This window comes from Dreissena polymorpha, chromosome 9 (assembly GCF_020536995.1).
Source record: "Dreissena polymorpha isolate Duluth1 chromosome 9, UMN_Dpol_1.0, whole genome shotgun sequence".
Lineage (NCBI taxonomy): Eukaryota > Metazoa > Mollusca > Bivalvia > Myida > Dreissenidae > Dreissena > Dreissena polymorpha.
The window spans coordinates 29,745,527-29,765,191 of record NC_068363.1 but is presented as its reverse complement, the minus strand read 5'-3'; the positions used below and the strand labels follow the sequence as shown (position 1 = coordinate 29,765,191).

The 19,665-nt window shown below is 36.8% G+C and overlaps 1 protein-coding gene across 4 annotated transcripts in view; it reads left to right on the top strand.

Annotated features, from left to right (window-relative positions):
• LOC127843887 (uncharacterized) overlaps positions 1-19,665 on the top strand; it is a 71,714-nt gene that overhangs the window by 46,480 nt on the left and 5,569 nt on the right. The window contains exons 3-7 of one of the 4 annotated variants that reach the window (XM_052373783.1): positions 12,451-12,500; positions 14,041-14,197; positions 16,557-16,673; positions 17,959-18,053; positions 18,781-18,840. The exons of 1 other annotated variant lie outside the window; for it this stretch is intronic. In XM_052373783.1, coding sequence (XP_052229743.1) covers positions 14,104-14,197; positions 16,557-16,673; positions 17,959-18,053; positions 18,781-18,840 — 366 coding nt within the window. In that variant the 5' untranslated portion in view covers positions 12,451-12,500; positions 14,041-14,103. The remainder of the gene's footprint in view (positions 1-12,450; positions 12,501-14,040; positions 14,198-16,556; positions 16,674-17,958; positions 18,054-18,780; positions 18,841-19,665) is intronic. 2 more of the 4 variants (XM_052373781.1, XM_052373780.1) reach the window with 2 other exon arrangements.

Here is a 19,665-nt window from a genome sequence, read left to right as displayed (position 1 = left end):
TGACAAGGACATCAACTCTTTATGCAAACCTCCCCCCTCCTTACTCTTCAGGCTCAGTCTCTTTATATTCAGACAATGGAGACCTCTCCATAGACCACGGCGGTTTGGATGTAACGTAATACTAAGCGTTTCTAGCTGTGTGAGCGATGCTAATGACTGATACAACGTCAGACTCAGACTCTTGATATTCAGACCATGGAGAGCCTTCCAAGGACAACTACTGTCTGCATACACACTAACATTAAGAGTTTCCAGACAAGTGAGAGATGAAAGTGATTTAGACAACGACTCTGTACGCAAATCGGTCCACTGAATCCAATATATACTCAGACTCAGAGTCTTGATATTCAAAGTATGGAGAACCTCCCACAGACCAGTACTTTTCTCAAATATTTCCATATCGAGTGTTTCAAGCTGTGTGAGTGATGATAGTGACTGAGACAACAACTCTGTATGATTTAATTCGAAACCTTTGTTCGAACCTTTAATAGTCAGACTCTTGACACTCAAACCTTTGAGAGCCTCCCACAAACCAGGACAGGCTTCATCCGCATCAATACGAAGTGTTTCCAGCCGTGTAAGCGATGATAGCAAATGAGACAACGACTCTTTATACTTTACTATACAGTAACAAAACACACGCAGCTTCTTGATATTAAGGCCATAGAAAGCCTCCCAAAGACCAGTAATATCTTCATCCACATGAATATCAAGTTTTTGCAGCCTCATGAGCGATGACAGCGACTGAGACAACGGCTGTGAATGATCTATCCTTAAACCGTACCCCTTCCTACCTTCCAGAATCAAACTCTTGATATTCAGACCATGGAGAGCCTTCCACAGACCAGGACTGTCTTCAGTCACACCAATTCCAAGTGTTTCCAGCCTCTTGAGCGAAGATAGCGACTGAGTCAACGACTCTGCATGCAACTCTCCCCACTCCTCACTGCTCAGAGTCAGACTCTTGATATTCAGACCACGGAGAGCCTCACACACACAAGGAGTCAATTCATCCATTTCAATATCTAGTTCTTCCAGCTTTGAGAGCGATGCTATCGTCTGTGAGAACGACTTTTCATGATTCACTCTATACCAATAAACATCATCATACCCCAAACCACCCAGACTCAGACTCTCAATACTAAGACCATGCAGAATCTCCCACATACCGGTATCATCATATAGGCTTATTAATAAGTATTTGTTTGGATGTACATGTAAAACTATTTCTCCAGTCGTGTATGATGCGTTGACTTCGCCCTCTCCACACGCAGTTAAGTGACAGTATCTCAGCCTACATTCTATAGAACAATTTTGTGTCAGCATCATGCTGAGCAGACTGCGTAGCCAGGTACAGGAACATGTGACACTGGTCAAGCCAATGTCTTTGATGGAGGGAAGTACAGAAGAAAGCTCTGTGTACTGGGTTGGATCGGCAATATTTAGAATAATGCAGACCGGAAATTCCAATGTGCCCACACTGGCAGAATCTGAAAAAAATATGAAGTTTTAGCAATGCTTATACATAGTAAATGTGGTTACATTTGTTCAATATTGAATAATTAAAACTAAAACAGTGTTTCCCGTCATAATACATATAAATCAAAAGTATTATTGTAGTGTTGTTTAGCTAAACATATTCAATACTATAAGTTTTATTTTTTCGGATGGTTCACTTAAATTATTTCCAACTTGCAAACACGTTTACAATACGTTTGTATGAGTGTTATATTCATACTATGTTGTGTTCCACATTACTAGTCATATGCATGCTGGTATAAATGAATCTTTAAAATCAATATATAATCCACAATGAATATGCCGTAGGGTGTAAACTAACAATGGCAATGTTCTATCAACTATTGAAAATATACTATTTAGATACACTTCCATTATCTACATGCATACATAAATGACAACCCAGACAGCTTGTATTACCAAACACCTCGCATCGGTTATCTCCCGTACAGAGTATACCGTTCCTACTGCCATACAAATCAAAATTACTGCAACGAGATAAGATTGGTATAATTAAATGCCAACAATTGAACATATCTACAAACTGCAATAAGGTTGCAAATCTGCTAATTTGCATTAACAATGCTTCGTTCTGTAGGGTAATAGACATGTGTTTGCAAACGTTTTGCTAGCTCACTTTAATATTTAACCGATTTATGCCTAGTGGACTCTACCATCCTTCTAAATTGGATTAATTTATTTCCAAAATTAGGGATGTCTAGTATATTTATTTCTATATTTAGAATATTTTTTACAGAAATGTCTTTAAGCAAACAGCGCAGACCTAGATGAGACGCCGCATCATGCGGCGTCTCATATTGGTCTACGCTGTTTGGCAAGGCCTTTTTTCTAGACGCTAGGCATAAATAGGTTAATGTCAATTACATTTATTTGTATGTTTCAATTAATTTTTCCTGAAGAGAAGTTGACTTTATAGCTAACGAATGGGTTTAAACCTTGTGGATCTTTATAATTTCGAGAAAAAAAATAATGTATTGTTATTGTACAATTTCCTTTTGACGGGAAACTACTTGAGAGTTTCCGGCATAACACTATTTTTCTTGAAACATTTATTATGGCTTTTGAGCTGGATATGAATAATGATAATATTAAGCGCATATATTAGTTTCTTAAGAAAAGTCATTAAAAAATGAATATCATATTTGCAATTAGCAAACATGAACAATAAAAACAACCAAGTAGTTACATCTTGAACTGTGTTATTATGTATATAAGACATGTGTAAGATATCACAATACATCGACATGCACTGTTTGACAACAAGAGCATTTTCTAGTTTTCGGTCACAGAATAAAAAATGAATGAATTATATAAATGCGTGAGCGAAATAACACAAACGACGGAGACTCATACTGAAAATGCGAAACATTATCGCTAGAAAATGAAGAATTTGATTTCAAATTAAAACTGTACATTGATTATTTAAATAAGTTTTAAAATCACGTCGGAACTATTTCGATTTTAATGCCGAGTATAAAGAATATGACATGTCAAATTAAAAAATCCCGACACGTATTCAAACATATTAGTGTTTGTCAAAATACAACATAAACGGTGCAATCTGAGAAGACTGACGGCAATTTAACTTAATTAAATTAGGCCTAATGCTTGCATTATTCCTCTTACACTTAGAGCTGTTTAGCTCTTACTTCTCAAAATGTTCTGATTCAGTGTAATGAAGAATGGCGGTCAAGTTTTTCTAGATTTCCAACAATCCGAAACAAAATTCGAACTCAGCTGTCATAAGAACGTAAGTTCTGACCGAATGTCATCTAATTTGAAAAACAAATCGGCTTGAGCATTGATCATTTATCACTACAGTCATATGAGGGAAAATGCTCAACCTTCAGTCGGCCATTTAAACAAAGCTAAGATATCATAAGAAGATATGTTCTGACAGAGTTTAATAATACTTAACATAAGGTATGGCCACAAGAGCGTTACCACGGTTTCACTAAGATAATTAAGGGAAACTGCCCGCCCCTTAATGAATTTATTTTTAAGGTCACCGGAACACTTTTTTAATATAAGCCGATACATCATAAGACAAAATGTTCAGATCAAGCTTCATGATAATTGGACTAAAATGCTACTTCTAGAGTGTTAAGGAGGTTTCACTATAGCCATAATATGAAAAAAGGCCAAACCACCGTGCTGCCACTTTTTCTTACGAGCCGTCCACATTTAAAAACTTATTCGAGCAATTAATTAAAACAATGTTTTGACCCCGTGTTATGAATATTGGGCTAAAATATGACGTATAGAGCGGAAAACTGTTTCACTGAAGGCATACTAGGGAAATAATAATATTTCCCCAGCTTTTCAACGCACCATAACGATGTTCTCAATCCGTCCAGCTATCATAACATCACATTATCAGAGCAAATTTTATAATGACAACTTCCCACCCACATGGAGGCCATTTTCCTGGACGGATCATAACATCAAATGTGTAAAACAAGGAATGATTGCACTGAAAATGTCTCTTCTAGAGTTTTAACACACGTTAATTATATCCGTAAAAGGAAAACTGCCCTATTCACAGGCGGCCACGTTCATCAACGAATCGAATTTTGTTTCAAATTTAGCCAAGTTATCATTAGAAGCAATCGTCTGGTTGCGTTTTATGAAGATTGGACTTAACATGAGCAGTAGTAGTAGTAGTAGAAGTAGAAGTAGAAGTAGAAGTAGTAGTAGTAGTAGTAGAAGAAGTAGTAGTAGTAATAGTAGTAGTAGAAGTGGTAGTAATAGTAGAAGTAGTAGTAATAGTAGTAGTAGTAGTAGTAGTAGTAGTAGTAGTAGTAGTAGTAGTAGTAGTAGTAGTAGTAGTAGTAGTAGTAGTAGTAGTAGTAGAAGTAGTAGTAGAAGTAGTAGTAGTAGTAGTAGAAGTAGTAGTAGTAGTAGTAGTGATAATAGTAGTAGTAGAAGTAGAAGAAGTAGTAGTAGTAGTAGTAGTAGTAGTAGTAGAAGTGGTAGTAGTAATAGAAGTCGTAGTAGTAGTAGTAGTAGTAGTAGTAGTAGTAGTAGTAGTAGTAGTAGTAGTAGTAGTAGTAGTAGTAGTAGTAGTAGTAGTAGTAGAAGTAGTAGTAGTAGTAGTAGTAGTAGTAGTAGTAGCAGTAGTAGTAGTAGTAATAGTAGTAGTAGTAGTAGTAATAGTAGTAGTAGTAGTAGTAGTAGTAGTAGTAGTAGTGGTAGCAGTAGTAGTAGTAGTAGAAGTAGTAGTAGTAGGAGTACAAAGAAGACAACATCTTTTATTAGGATAAAAAATTGTCAAAATCTAAAATGATCGAAACATTAACCACTCCAGACTGTTAGCAGTTTAAAGAAATATATAGAAGCTACATTAAAAATAAACGATGTGTCAATGTAAGTTGTATGCAATTTTGCTTAAGATGCTTAAAATAATGCATTTTCTCGTATGATGTACCTGCTAGTATTGTAATGTACCTGCTAGTAGCATAATTTACACTGTAGAAACTGCTTCAAAATTTAAATTGAGTATGTGATTTATTCATGTAACTCGAGAGTAAAAACATGTTTATAAACAACGTGTGTCAAGAAATCAAATGGACTAAACATGCGGCATCAAGACCATTGAACAGATTTTACTATGACCATGAAAGGAAGACTGGGGGTCATGTCTTTGTACGGACCAGACACATTTTCAAACTTGGCTGAGATATCATAAAATCATATGTTCTTAGTACGTTTATAAAAATTGGATTTTAAAAAATTAGACTTTTAAAAGGTTAACATGGTTATACCAAAGCAATATAAAGAAAACTGCCCCGCCCCTAGCGGCATTGTTTTTCCCTCTGACAAATACCATTTTGCAATACGGGAACGGGGTTTACAGTGGTTTAAACATGGGCTGGACGGAATGTAAACACACCGTTAAGAACTCCTCTTTGCAAATCGCTCAAGTAAATGGAATACAATTGCAGTCTTAAGTGCATAAAATAAATTTTTCTTGCAGTTTCTGCCGATATCTTTAGATTAAAGAATAAATAATTAAAAACTTTTGAAATCGGTGCCAACATGTCACGTCATGTCAAAACCATGTACACAAATGCGGCACACTTCAAAATTTTGGCCAATAATACAGGCTTATTCCATGAACTAATTCTTACATATTTCACATAACCATAAGCAGCATAAACAACTGCATTTTATGCGCTAAATGAAATTCTTAAGAAAAAATGTTAAACAAAATTTGAATAAAGCTGTACCGGTGTACTAACATCCATAAAATTGTATTATTTGTGATCCCACAAAGTCATGCGATCTTGCACCCTTTGTCATAACAACACATATTCCGACCAAGTGTCATTAACATTTTACTCAAATTGTGATATATAAAGTGTTAATATGGTTTTAATATATTCGTATAACTAAAACTGCACCGCGGCCATATTGTTTAACAAACCGAATAATTTTCAAACTGAACAGAGATGCAATTAAAACTAATCTTTTGACAAGGTTTCATCAAGAATGAACATAAAAGTGACTTATTTAATGTAATTCAAATTAAATTGGTCTTTAATTTTACAGAGTGGTCTAGTGACCTGAGAAGACCTAGTTTTGGATTCGGCCGATACAGCATTGTACCAAATTAGTGTGCTCATGTAAGATAAGCACAATCAAAAATATACTTGAGGCGTTTTAAGTTTTTCGTTAGTTTATTTTCGTCATCTTATTTTCAGAGAAATGTTATTTCATCACAAACTTAAATTAAATAAATTTTAGGTCTACAAATATAATGGGTAACATGCACTAAAATAGGCCAGTACATACTGTGGAAGCATTTGTCTTAGCCGGGCATTAACTTGGGAAACATTGATTTTATATTAAAAGTAATTGCTTTCATTATAATTACCACACAATTGGAAAAAAATCCGAAACACAACATTATTATAACTCGATTAAGATGATTCGAAATTAAGGTTTACTAGTGTAATATGTATTTTCCTGACAACTATTGGAAGAAAATACTAGTGTAATGATGCTTGAAATATTTTATTTGTGCGATTTTTCTGGTTTAAAACTATAGTTTTACGAATCAAATATCACCAGTCTGGCAAATAAAAAAGGGAAAAACCACATCACTGCGTTAAACTAATCGGGTTGTTTCTCTAATGATTCTAATGAATGACGGCATGTTCACATATGTTTAAAAATCAATATTTTGTAAGCTTTGTGCTGTTAAACATAATTAAATTTCACGTTCTTTGATTGATATATCATATGTTTTTTGACAACCGGGAAACATTTTATCAGACTGTGATCAATACACAAATATAGCATTACCTATTGCCTTGTACACAAAGAAAACATTTTTGGAAAAATAACCTTATTGTGTATTTACCTTTAACCAATATGCTACTTCCTTCAAGTTCTAGGTTTGTCAGCTCCAGGCATGATTGAAGGTCAATTGTTATCTGAGATGCGCATTCGTCATTTGCAAGTGAAATTCGTTGGTTTGAAAAGGGTTTCGTGTCATCGATATCAACGTGCAACCATATGGCATTAGCCGCGTTATTTTCCCAAATCTTATGAAGGTCAATGATATTGTTGTTATCGAAGTCGAAGTGACTGAGTTTAAGGGAAATGTCGGAATATCCGTTTGCATTAGCTTCTCGATATCCTGCCAGTGTGATTCTATTGAACATTTTGTGACAGTCTGAATAAAAGGCTGTATCCAAAGCATCGCGTTCATGCATCATCCTTGATAGCTTTTCCGCACATGATACATCCAGTCCACACAGGAATATAAACACCTGTGCTATGTCAAGATAGGCTTCCGGGTGACGGTTAAGGTAGATAGAAATAATACCATCAATAAGATTCGTATTGCGGGAGATATGATAAGCAGCGAGGAATTCCTGCATGCTCAAGTGGATAAACATACATGATGACGATGATCGCAGTCCAGAGGCAGTTCGTTGTGCCGATAAAATTCCGGATTTTTATGCAAAATCCTTGTATTCATCAATCTTGAATTTCTCTAATTCTGTAATTTTGAACATTATTGAATTTTCCTTATCATTAACAAACAACAAATGAAAGGCCATTTCAGCAAGACGATTCAGTTGTTCCAAATTTGGCTGATGTATTCAGTCCGTATGAAGCACGGAAAGGGGGACTGTTGGAATGTACACGTGTTACTGTTGGCTTTCTTAAAAAGACTTTCCACTAAAAGGGTGTATATTTCACACTTTGAGCCTTTGAGTTCTATTCCCTCTGCATATGAACAAACAATGGCAGAGAGCATCATTGGAGATGACAGTAATTCGCCGAGCTCTTGTTTCTCTATGTACTGCTCAAATGCTGAGTATTTTAATTCAAGCTCATCCTTATCTACCAAGCAGCTCAGGATTATTCTGCTGAACTCATACGGCTTGTTTATTCCTTCCAGATGCACGGATGTGTATCTGTCCAAATGCATAATTTTAACTACAGTCAATTTCCAAGGTCGTGTTGAAAATAACAGCACACATTGGCTCTGTTCTACTACCAATGTCGGTAGGTTGTGATGATCTCCAGGTCCGGTCCACTCATCTAGACCATCAAGTAGTACCAAGCAACGTTCACGTTTCATGATCTCATTCAACAGTTTGTACGCCTTCTCACGGTCTTCCTGTGAGGAGTATATCGAATTTATTATTTGCTCTATAATCAAAGTATATACGTCGAATTGTTTTACCGAATTTCTCAATGTAATATGAAAAACGAACACAAAGCTTTGCACAACGTCGACATCATTAAAGAGAAGTAAGCTGTTATCCAACGCACTAGAAACATGCGATTCTCTACACCATTCTAGGGCCAACTTTGCTAGAAATGTTGTCTTTCCCGACCCCGCCTCTCCTTGAAGAAATATTCGTGGGTTAACTTTGTCATCTTTGAAAAACACATCCTTGTACTGTGTAACATGTCTTTCTGTTTTCTTAAACACACCATTGTCCTCGCACATGTGAACAATCTTTGGCGGCATATAGACATTGCCTAATTTTTCATGTTTGTAGTCATTCAATGGGGATATGGTTACGTGATTTAAGTTGTCCCCGTAAAGCCTCTTCGTACGTTCGATCAGGTCTGGAATCAGAACGTTACTTATGCATTATACGTATTAGTTGTAGTAGAAGTAGAATTAGAAACAATAGTAGCAGTAATAGTAGTATTAGTAGTAATAGTAGTAGTAGTAGTTTTTGTTGTTGTTGTTGTTGTAGAAGTAGTAGTATTAGTAATAGGAGGAGGAGTTATAGCAATTGTAGAAGAAGATGAAGAAGTAGTAGTAATGGTTGATGATATAGTTGTGGCAGTTGTAGTACTACGATAGTAATAGTAGGATTAGTAGTAGAAGTAGTAGTAGCAGTATTAGTGGTAGTAGTAGTAGTAGTAGTAGTAGCAGTAGTAGTAGTAGTAAAAGTAGTAGTAATATTAGTAATAGTAGTAGTAGTAGTAGTAGATAATTATTTAATGTAGTAAACAAGTCCACGTGTATATAGCAAAAGCCAATCACGCATAAGGTTACATTTATAGTAGAGAAACCAGGGCACGTGTATAGCAACAGCCAATCATGCATTAGATAACATTTTTCGTAAATTGGAAATGGCCGCAAACATGTTTTACCGACCTGCATTCAATTTTTTTAAATAAAATCACTTTAACGTCAAGCCATGACGCTAATCAGACCAATGATAAAATCAGTTCAGCTTCAGAAAAGAAGAGAAAAGCCAAGTATGAATATGTGCATACAGTGGGGTTTTTTAGAAAAAGGGGAAGACGCTGGACGCTGGGTAAAAGGGGAAAATCGAGGGCGAAAGAGACATATTTGGGGAAAAAATAAAAACTGTTCATTTCAATGTCTATAACTCACCTACAGACTTCAGGGTTTTTTTTAGAAAAAAGAGGCATGTCTCTGACCTTTTTGTTCTTAAACACATGAACAAGTATGATATTTAAGTCAAAGTCCTAAATAAAGTTGCAGGTGTAGATCTAATGCTGGGAAATGTTTTCAACTGTGGCCGGGGAACGATGTCAATATTATGATTCAGGGTTTTTTTTGGCCCAATTTTATAGCCGAAATTCGGCTATGTTCCCAATCCCAAAAAGCATACTTTTTTCCCAAAATGTGGCAAAAAATTCCCAATTTCCAAAAAAAAAAAAAACATTTTTTTTTTTTTTTTTTTAGAACGAAGTCTCATGCGTATTTTATCTCCATTTCAATTCAATTACATCTAACAAAGTATTATATGATTTTGTTCTTTTAATTTGAATGATTATAAAGAGTTGTATCAAATTTAGTATTTCCCTAATCAGTGGACTTTTCGTGTGGAAAAAAAGGCTAATGCATTTATTTTCCCAATTTCATGAAAATGCAGATAAAATTCCCAATTCCAAAGCCATTGGCTATCTTCCCAAAAAGTGGAAAAAAAACCCTTTGATTTCAATTTCATGATGAATGGGTTGACGATCTAGATCTGCTACAGTATTGGAAGGGAAAGGTGCTGCAGCTGCCGATTGTCCACTTTCACTTTCACAATAATCCGACAGTATTAATCGATGTTGATTACATGTACCTCCGAATCCTGCTGGGTTTCAACGGTTTTTGATGATTCATTCTTAAAAAATGCGTCAACGCAATTAATATTTTCCGAGTCCGAACGTTTTATTTTGTTTTGCAAGAGTAAGTGTAAAATGTATTCATTTGTGATGTAAACAGGTCCGTGAACAACCTTAGTTTGATGGTATACGCACGTTGTAATCGTTGTCTATACGCAGATTAATAGACGTTCATAACACTTTTTAATATGTCTCAAGCCATGCGAAAATTGTATGGACGCAGATAAATATAATGTCATTAGTTATTTAATACAATTATTAGCGAATAAGCCACCTTAATATATCGACTCGATGCACGTTGATAGGGTTCCTTTAGCTCTGTAATGCAAGTAAGACCGTATATATGCGCATGTGAATGTTAACTGGGTGCAGATCAACAGATACTCATCATTAATAAACCTGAATGTGGCAGAGTCCCGGTCAACCATGAACAAGCTACGGTTTATCCCGGTGAAGCCCCAGCAGAGCCCAGGTTGTTGCCGGTTATGCCCAGGTGGAGCCCCGGTAAAAGCCGGCAGCGTTCCGGCAAAGCCCCGGTCTACTGTAACTCCGCCGAAACTCACCGGGGCTATACTGGCAACAGACCCCGGCAGAGCTATGGCAACGCGCTGGTTTAATCGCAGTCGTCGCCGGTAATGACCAGGGGAAGCCCCGGTGAATGCCGATGCCGTCCCGGCAGAGCGCCGGTTTACCAATGAACCTGGCTATACCGGGACTCTGCAGGCATTCACCAGGGCTCCACCTGGGCATCACCTGCGACAACCGGGGCGTTGCTGTAGCTCTGCCTGGGTCTGTATTGGCTCCGGTTGAGCAACGGTGTCGTCCGGGTTGTTCCCGGTGCCGTCCCGATTGTTCCCGGTGCCGCGCCGGTCGATGCCGGTCCTTCACGGTAACTACCGGTTCATCCCGCAGGTATTAAACATTTTAATATTTACCCGGTGGAGCGTGGAGCCCCATTTGTTCCCGGTCGTCCATGGTTCATCCCTGTCGTCCCCGGTTCATCCCGGTAGAGCCCCGGTTCATCCCGGTAGATCCGGGATCACGTACCGGGGCTCCACCGGCATCATAGTGAGAGTGGGCCTTAAGACCGTATACGCGCATTTCAATGTACACAGATCAATAGGCAACAATCTCGTATTATCCAGAATTAAATCGTATAAGCACGATGTGAAAGTTATCTGGATACAAATGTATAAGGTGCTCATTTGTTCCCTAACGCTATACCACGCGTATAAAACTTGCGAAGATCGTATAGAAGCATGTAAATAGAAGTTACACAATGCACTATAAATCTGTATTCAGAACTCAATCTGTTGTGCACGTCTACAACTAACGCTTACATGCAAATAGAAGTTCCACAATCTGCACTATAAATCTGTATTCAGAACTCAAATATTTTTTTCTAACGCTATTATAAACCACAAATTATTGACGCAGGCGAATAGGGTTTCATCATAATCTGCACTAAAAATCTGCATTACAAATTCTAATAGTGTCGCAAAATATACACCTCCCACTGTTCATCATGTGATACACAATCTGCACAAAAAATCTGTTTTCTGAATTTAAACTGTTATGCGCGTCTGCATATAACACAAAGCAATTTATATCTATGCAAGATGATTTATTGTTTAAACTTGTTTTAATATTAATTATAGTGCTTTGATTCTTGTGTGTATGCGTATTGTAATATACTCTTGAGGGGAACCACACATGTTTTAATAAATGTATGTTGTGTTGTATATTTTCAGGACGTCATCTTCTACTACTGACTTCCTATACAAAAGCTATAAGAATATTGATAATAAAATAAACCGTAACTTGCTTGTTACGAGTAAAAGTTAATACAAATACCCCGTGTGACAGGAGGTTACATTATAATGTGATAAAAATAAAAATAAATTAAAATATCGAGATAATATAAAGATTATTATGATGATACCACAGGTACTTGAAAAAAAAATTTGGTCCTTATATATATAATAAGAGTAAAGGTACCCAACGATGATTTCACAGGTGTATTGAATAACACAATGCAACAGCATAAAATATCAAACAATGCACACATATGTCGTTGTGGTTGCCAGCAGGAAGCGTCCATCTATGATAAAACACCTTTTATTTGATGAAAATCTCCAAAGTATGTCCAAAACAGCCAAAAGTTTTACAAATAGCACCCCAAAATCAAAGTGTGTAATTCCTGACGTTCACTTACCTATTAGTATGGTAATTGTTAATTATTTAGTTGCTTTCCAGGCGATGCAAACAAATTATTGACTATTCCAGACTGCCGACCAGTTATAACGAGTTCTATCAACTTCTGTGGGGTCAGCAAGGTACGCAAAAGAGATATGAGACATGCTCTGTGAACATTGAGCTAAATGCATGTGCTTAAAGTGTCATTACAGATTAGCCTGTGAAGTCCGCACAGGCTAATCAGTTACTTTACTTTCTGCTTTTATGGGTTTTTTCGTTTACAAAAAAGTTTCTTAGCAAAAATCCAGTTTAGGCGGAAAGTGTTGTCCCTGATTTGCCTGTGTGGACTGCACAGGCTAATCTGGGACAACACTTTACGCTCATTCATTAAACCCCCTTTTCACAGAGCACGGCTTATGTAAGAAATAAAAGTGGAACATAATGTTGAATCTTTAAGTGGCCTATGTAATGTTGGATTTTCAAGTGATCTGGTTTTTGTTGGATTTTTAGCTCGACTATTATTTATGAAATATATTTAGTGGAGCTATCCTACTCACCCCGGCATCGGCGTCTGCGTTAGCCTTAGCGTCTCCGTGCAAATGTTAAAGTTTTCGTACTACCCCAAATATTTTCTTTGTCCCTTTACATATTGCTTTTATATTTTGCATACTTGTTTACCTACAAGACCCCAACCTGTAAACACGAGCAGACAACTCTATCAAGCATTTTGTTATAATAATGGCCCCTTTTCCACTTAGAATATGCAGCAAATGTTAAAGTTTTCGTACTACCCCCATTTATTTTCATTGTCCCTTGACATATTGCTTTCATATTTTGCATACTTGTTTACCAACATCACCCCCACCTATAAACAAGACCATACAAATTGATCGAAAAATGATCATAACTTCTATGGCCCTTGAGAAATGACCTTCATATTTGGTATGCATGTGTATATGGACAAGGCCTTTCAATAAGAAAATTTTTTTTTACCCCTGTGACCTTGACCTTGAAGTTATGGTCCGCGTTTAGGTTTTGAAATCTTCCTTTACGTTTTGAAAAATTGTCATAACTTCTATGTCCCTTGAGATATAACCCTCATATTTGGTATGCATGTGTATATGGACAAGGCCTTTCCATACTCACACAAATTTTGACCCCTGTGACCTTGACCTTGAACTTAGGGTCCGCATTTAGGTTTCGAAATCTGCGTTAGATTTCGAAAAATGCTCATAACTTCTATCAAGCTTTTATAGGGGTCATAAGTCATCCTATGGTGACAGCTCTTGTTCATTCATCATTAGCAAATTGAAGTCATAGTTACATGTATGCCCAAATATCAATGTATGCCGTTTGTTAAATATGAAATTGAACTTAATTGATTAGCCAGCCTATAGAGGTCCACTGTGGCATTTAGATTGTTAACTTTAAAAGTAATTCGGTTGTTTTAATTGCATATTTTTACGCCCCCGGTTCGAAAGATCTGGGGTATATTGTTTTGGGCCTGTCAGTCTGTCTGTCATTCATTCATTCATCCATTGTGTGTGTCCCAAAATTTTAACCTTGTTTAAAGTTTTGCAATAACATCTCATGTTTTTAAATCCAATATGTATTTACTCTTTAATAAGAGAATACAAAGATTTGCAGATTATAATAATAACTGTTCAATTTTAATTGCAGGCTCAGGAGACAAAATACAGTGTCTTACGTCAGAAGCTATTGGTTGATTGTTTGCGAATTAGGATGGGAACTGACCAATGGGAGGCCATGTCTCAAAACGACAAGCAGCAAAAAGTGATGATCCGGGATAATCAAGCTGTGGAACAATTCCAAATAGGCGTGTCTATTGTTGATTTTATGGGGTTTTATGCCCCCGGTAGGGTGGCATATAGCAGTTGAACTGTCCGTCAGTGTGTCAGTATGTGTGTCAGTCTGTCTGTCCGTTAGGGCTGTCACGATACGCCATGAGCGTACCGCGGTATATCGTGGTACGGCAACACTGTTTCGCGGTACTTCCCGGATATTTTACAGAATATGTATCTGTGAAGAAAACAGCAGAATAACAAGTTTTACAAACTTTATTAAACTCAATAATCAGAAAACACTGGTATCATAGTATGACTAGAAACTGTAAAAGAAACTGTAATAAACTTAATAGAAGTAGTCATTGTTATTGTTATTGTTATTCGCGTCTTTTTCTAAAATGTCCGCCATGTTGTTTACAATAGCTGTGACTACGATCTGTGTAAATCGAAGGCTTCAAGGGCATGTTTAAAATGCGGAGTCAGCGGGCCCAGTATTGAAAATCCGTAGCGTTCTGACTCTTCCTAGACTTATTCATAATCTTAAGATAACATGATTCGGAAGTGCCATGCTTTGAACGATCAATATACTTAAGAAAGAAACTAAGAAATAGAGTAAACATCTTTTGGATAATTATGAACTTATTTGCAAAAGAAATCTGTCCCAAATTCCAAAAAGGTACGGACCCATACATCGCCGTATTTAAAACGTGAAAGTTAAACATCTACCAGTGGAAGCGCTTGCTTGACCTGGATATGAACGGATTATTTATTTAGCCCATTTGAATCGCTTCTACAGTTTTCAAAACGATATCTATATCAAAATAATTATGTAATATATTTATATCTGTGCTAATATAATAATATTAACAAAACCGTTGCGGCAACGCCGTACCGCAGTTCGATTTTTTTCACGACATGCACCGCGATATACCGATATACCGGTGAATCGTGACAGCCCTACTGTCCGTCCAAAAACTTTTATGGCCATAACTTTTTATGTCCCCCACTATAGTAGTGGGGGACATATTGTTTTTGCCCTGTCTGTTGGTCTGTCTGTTTGCGCCAACTTTAACATTTTGCAATAACTTTTGCTATATTGAAGATAGCAACTTCATATTTGGCATGCATGTGTATCTCATGAAGATGAACATTTTGAGTGGTGAAAGGTCAAGGTCATCCTTCAAGGTCAGAGGTCAAATATATGTGGCCAGAATCGCTCATTTTATGAATACTTTTGCAATATTGAAGATAGCAACTTGATATTTGGCATGCATGTGTATCTCATGGAGCTGCACATTTTGAGTGGTGAAAGGTCAAGGTCATCCTTCAAGGTCAGAGGTCAAATATATGTGGCCCAAATCGCTTATTTTATAAATACTTTTGCAATATTGAAGATAACAACTTGATATTTGGCATGCATGTGCATCTCATGGAGCTGCACATTTTGAGTGGTGAAAAGTCAAGGTCAAGGTCATCCTTCAAGGTCAGAGGTCAAATATAGGTGGCCCAAATCGCTTATTTTATTAATTCTTTTGCAATATTGAAGATAGCAACTTGATATTTGGCATGCATGTGTATCTCACGGAGCTGCACATTTTGAGTGGTGAAAGCTGATGGTCAAGGTCATCCTTCAAGGTCAAATGTCAAATATATGGCATCTGTCCGTCCGAAATTTTTAACATTTGCCATAACTTTTTCAATATTGAAGATAGCAATTTGATATTTGGCATGCATGTGTATCTCATGAAGCTACACATTTTGAGTGGTGGAAGTTCACGGTCAAGGTGATCCTTCAAGGTCAAAGGTCAAACAAAAAACAAAAATAATAAAAAAAAATTCAAAGCGGCGTTCTCATGAAGCTGCACATTTTTGAGTGCTGGATGTTGAAGGTCAAGGTCATCTTTCAAGGTCAAAAAAATAAATAAAAAAAAATTCAAAGCGGCGTTCTCATGAAGCTGCACATTTTGAGTGGTGGAAGTTCAAGGTCAAGGTCATCCTTCAAGGTCAAAGGTAAATTTTATTTTTTTCAAAGCGGCGCAATAGGGGGCATTGTGTTTCTGACGAACACATCTCTTGTTGATGTTTACTTCAGCTTCTACTGTCTTTTGTATGAGAATTGTGTTTGTTAATAACTATTTTACCGTTCAAACTACTTGTCCTTTCTTTAGAATAGCTTTAAACATGCGCATCCGGGATGGAACTTTCAGGGAATTTTTTGTTTAAAGGTGGTCTCTTCGAATAAAATAATCCAGTTTTGGCAGCCTGTGTTGTCCCTGGTTAACCTGTGGGAAAGGCACGGGCTAATTTGGGAGGACACTACGCAAGTGCATTAAGCCCAGTTTTTGCAGAGCACCGATCTTATAGATGACTGGATGTCTTAAATCTTTTCAGGCAAGATAATGCCATCTCTCTTAGGGGAGGGGTTTCACCTGCAAGTGACTGTCACCCAAATGATGGGGTTGTGTAAGCATGTCTTCCAAAACACGGTCAAGGGTCAGCAAGTCATAGGTAAGTGCCCTTTTTAAATTCATTAAAATAATCTCAGTCTGTTGTGAATTGAAGCCTGTTTATAGTTGTTTATCATGTATGTTTTTATGCCCCAGAAGGAGGGCATATAGTGATCGGATCGTCCGTCCGTCTGTCCTTCCTTCACACTTTGCATTTAGGTTTCGCATTTAGGTTTCGAAAAATGCTCATAACTTCTATGTCCTTTCACATAGCAACTTGATATTTGGCATGCATGGGTATCTCATAGAGCTGCACATTTTGAGTGGTGAAAGGTAAAGGTCAAGGTAATTCTTCAAGGTCAAGGTAAAAAAACATGTATCAAACTGAAAGCGGCGCAGTAGTGGGCATTGTGTTTGTGACAAACACATCTCTTGTTGTAATTATGTCGATTCTGTTTAACTATTATCATATGTGTTTTCTAACAATTATTCAATATAAGATCATCATATTCATGCTGAAAATGCAATTAAATATGTACGATGTAATGTTTACCAAAAAACATCATATATGGGAACATTAATTTTAACCTTGAGGGGGCAGTCATAACTATTTTACAAACAACAATTTGTTTCAGTAATAGAACTTTCAATGTGAAATATGTCATCAAAATGACTCAACCCATTATTTAAAGTAAAATTTCAAAGTTTTTGTTATGCCCCCGGATCGAAAGATCGAGGGCATATTGTTTTTAGCCTGTCTGTCCGTCTAACATTCATTCATTCATTCATTGTGTGTGTCCCAAAACGTTAACCTTGGTTAAAGTTTTACAATAACTTTTGCATTATTGAAGATAGCAACTTGATATTTGGCATGCATGTGTATCTCCTCGAGCTGCATTTTTTGATTGGTGAAAGGTCAAGGTCATAGGTCAAATATATGGCTTCAATGCGACGCAATAGGGGACATTGTGTTTCTAACAAACACATCTCTTGGTAGTATTGAATAGCATTTTTCAGGACTTCATCAATGCATGTAGTGCAGAGATCATTGCGCTGGCGTAAATGCAAATGAGGCATACTTTTCTCAACAGTAAATACAACAATGAAAGACAGAGAAATTTTCCTTATTTTTTTTTAAATCAAGATTTAAACTGGGAGTTCACAGGTTTGATTCCCACTGTGGGGGCTTCTTTAGATCTCCACAAAAAAGAAACCACGTTATGGTTATTTACAAGAAAGGAATGTACTCGAAAGCGTTTAAATAAACCTTAGGTTGTTAAAACGATAAAGCTAAATTAAATAGTTCGCAGAAAGTTACGATTACTTTAAAGAGCTCTGTTTGACAGGAAGTGCCAAAACCAAGGAGAATCTTGACCAGCTGTTGCTGACATTCTGCATAGACTATCAGAAGTTCTCGGGATCTGTCACTCCTGCACTTGTGGTACAGGATCGATTGATCCAATTTGTAGCGGCCAGTTTTTGATTGTTTTTGGATCAAGTTATTTATTTGACTTTATTGTTATCATTTTAATGTATTGGTCTTCTTTTAGTTGACATATGTGTTAGTAAACAAATTAAAAAATCAAGTAACATTCTATTGGTTTGGAAGGGTTTGAGAAAGCGTAGTGAAGCCAACCCTTGAATAGAGTCCGTTTGATGTAGCTTTCTGCTTAACTTTTAAAACACTTAAAACAGTTACTTTACAAAAACAGAAACTATATTATCAATAGTGAAAAAGTGTCGCTTTTGTCAGTGAAACTATTAAATAACTTTAGGGGATAGATTTTGAAGCTGTTTGAAAACAAATACAATCGGGTATAAACAGCTTTCCTCCTTTTGGGGAATGGCACGAGATCTGGTCCAATTTGGGAAATTAGCCCTGTTTATTAGATAATATGGATTCAAAAAAGGTTCAAATACATGTATCAGATATGGGAATGGTACTGTTTACTGGTACCATATTAATATAGAGGGAAATCGCTGGATTCATATTTTTAAGCTATTTCCAAATATGAATAGATGAAGTTCCAATGTTGTAAGGAAATTCACTATCAAAACACATAAAACAGATAGGTGTTTTGAAGGATTGAATATTATGGTCATCATTCAATAAATTAGACTTCTCAAGTTCATTGATCATAAAACGCCGGTTTTTTCTTCTACTTCAGGATTTGATGTCTGGTCAGGTGACGAGAGCCATGCAGTTAGTCCTGAAGGACAGTCTGGTGGTAATTATTTATGTCTACAATACAGGAACAACAAGTTACTGAACTTTTTTCTTAGTTGCCGGAACCATTTTATATGAATTGAATTTTCCAGATGTTTTATTTTGTTTCATTTTTTTTTCTTTTTATGCCCCCATTTCGAAGAAAAGGGGGTATTTAGTTTTCGCACTGTCCGTCGGTCGGTCGGTCGGTCGGTCAGTCACACTTCGTGTCCGCTCTCTAATTCAAATAATTCTAATTCATCCGATCTTTACCAAACTTGGTCAGAAGTTGTATCCAGACAATATCTAGGTCAAGTTCGAATATGGGTCATGCCGGGTCAAAAACTAGGTCACGGGGTCGCTTAGTGCATTTCAAGGATTTAGCATGGTGTCCGCTCTCTAATTGAAGTAGTTTTCATCTGATCTTTACTAAACATGGTAACAAGTTGTCTTAAGACAATATCTAGGTCAAGTTCGAATATGGGTCATGCCGGGTCTAAAACTATGTCACGGGGTCACTTAGTGCATTTCAAGGATTAAGCATGTTGTCCGCTCTCTAGTTTATATGACTTTCTGATTTATTTTGATATTCTAAGACATTTTAATGCCCTCAAAGGAGGGCATATAGTGATCGGACTGTCCGTTTGTCTGTCTGTCTGTCTGACCGTCACACTTTGCGTTTAGATTTCGAAAAATGCTCATAACTTCTTTGTCGCTTCAGATGCAATTTCATATTTGACATGCATGTGTATATGGACAAGGCCTTTTCATACGCACACAAATTTTTACCCCTGTGACCTTGACCTTGAACTTAGGGTCCGCGTTTAGGTTCGAAATCTGCGTTTAG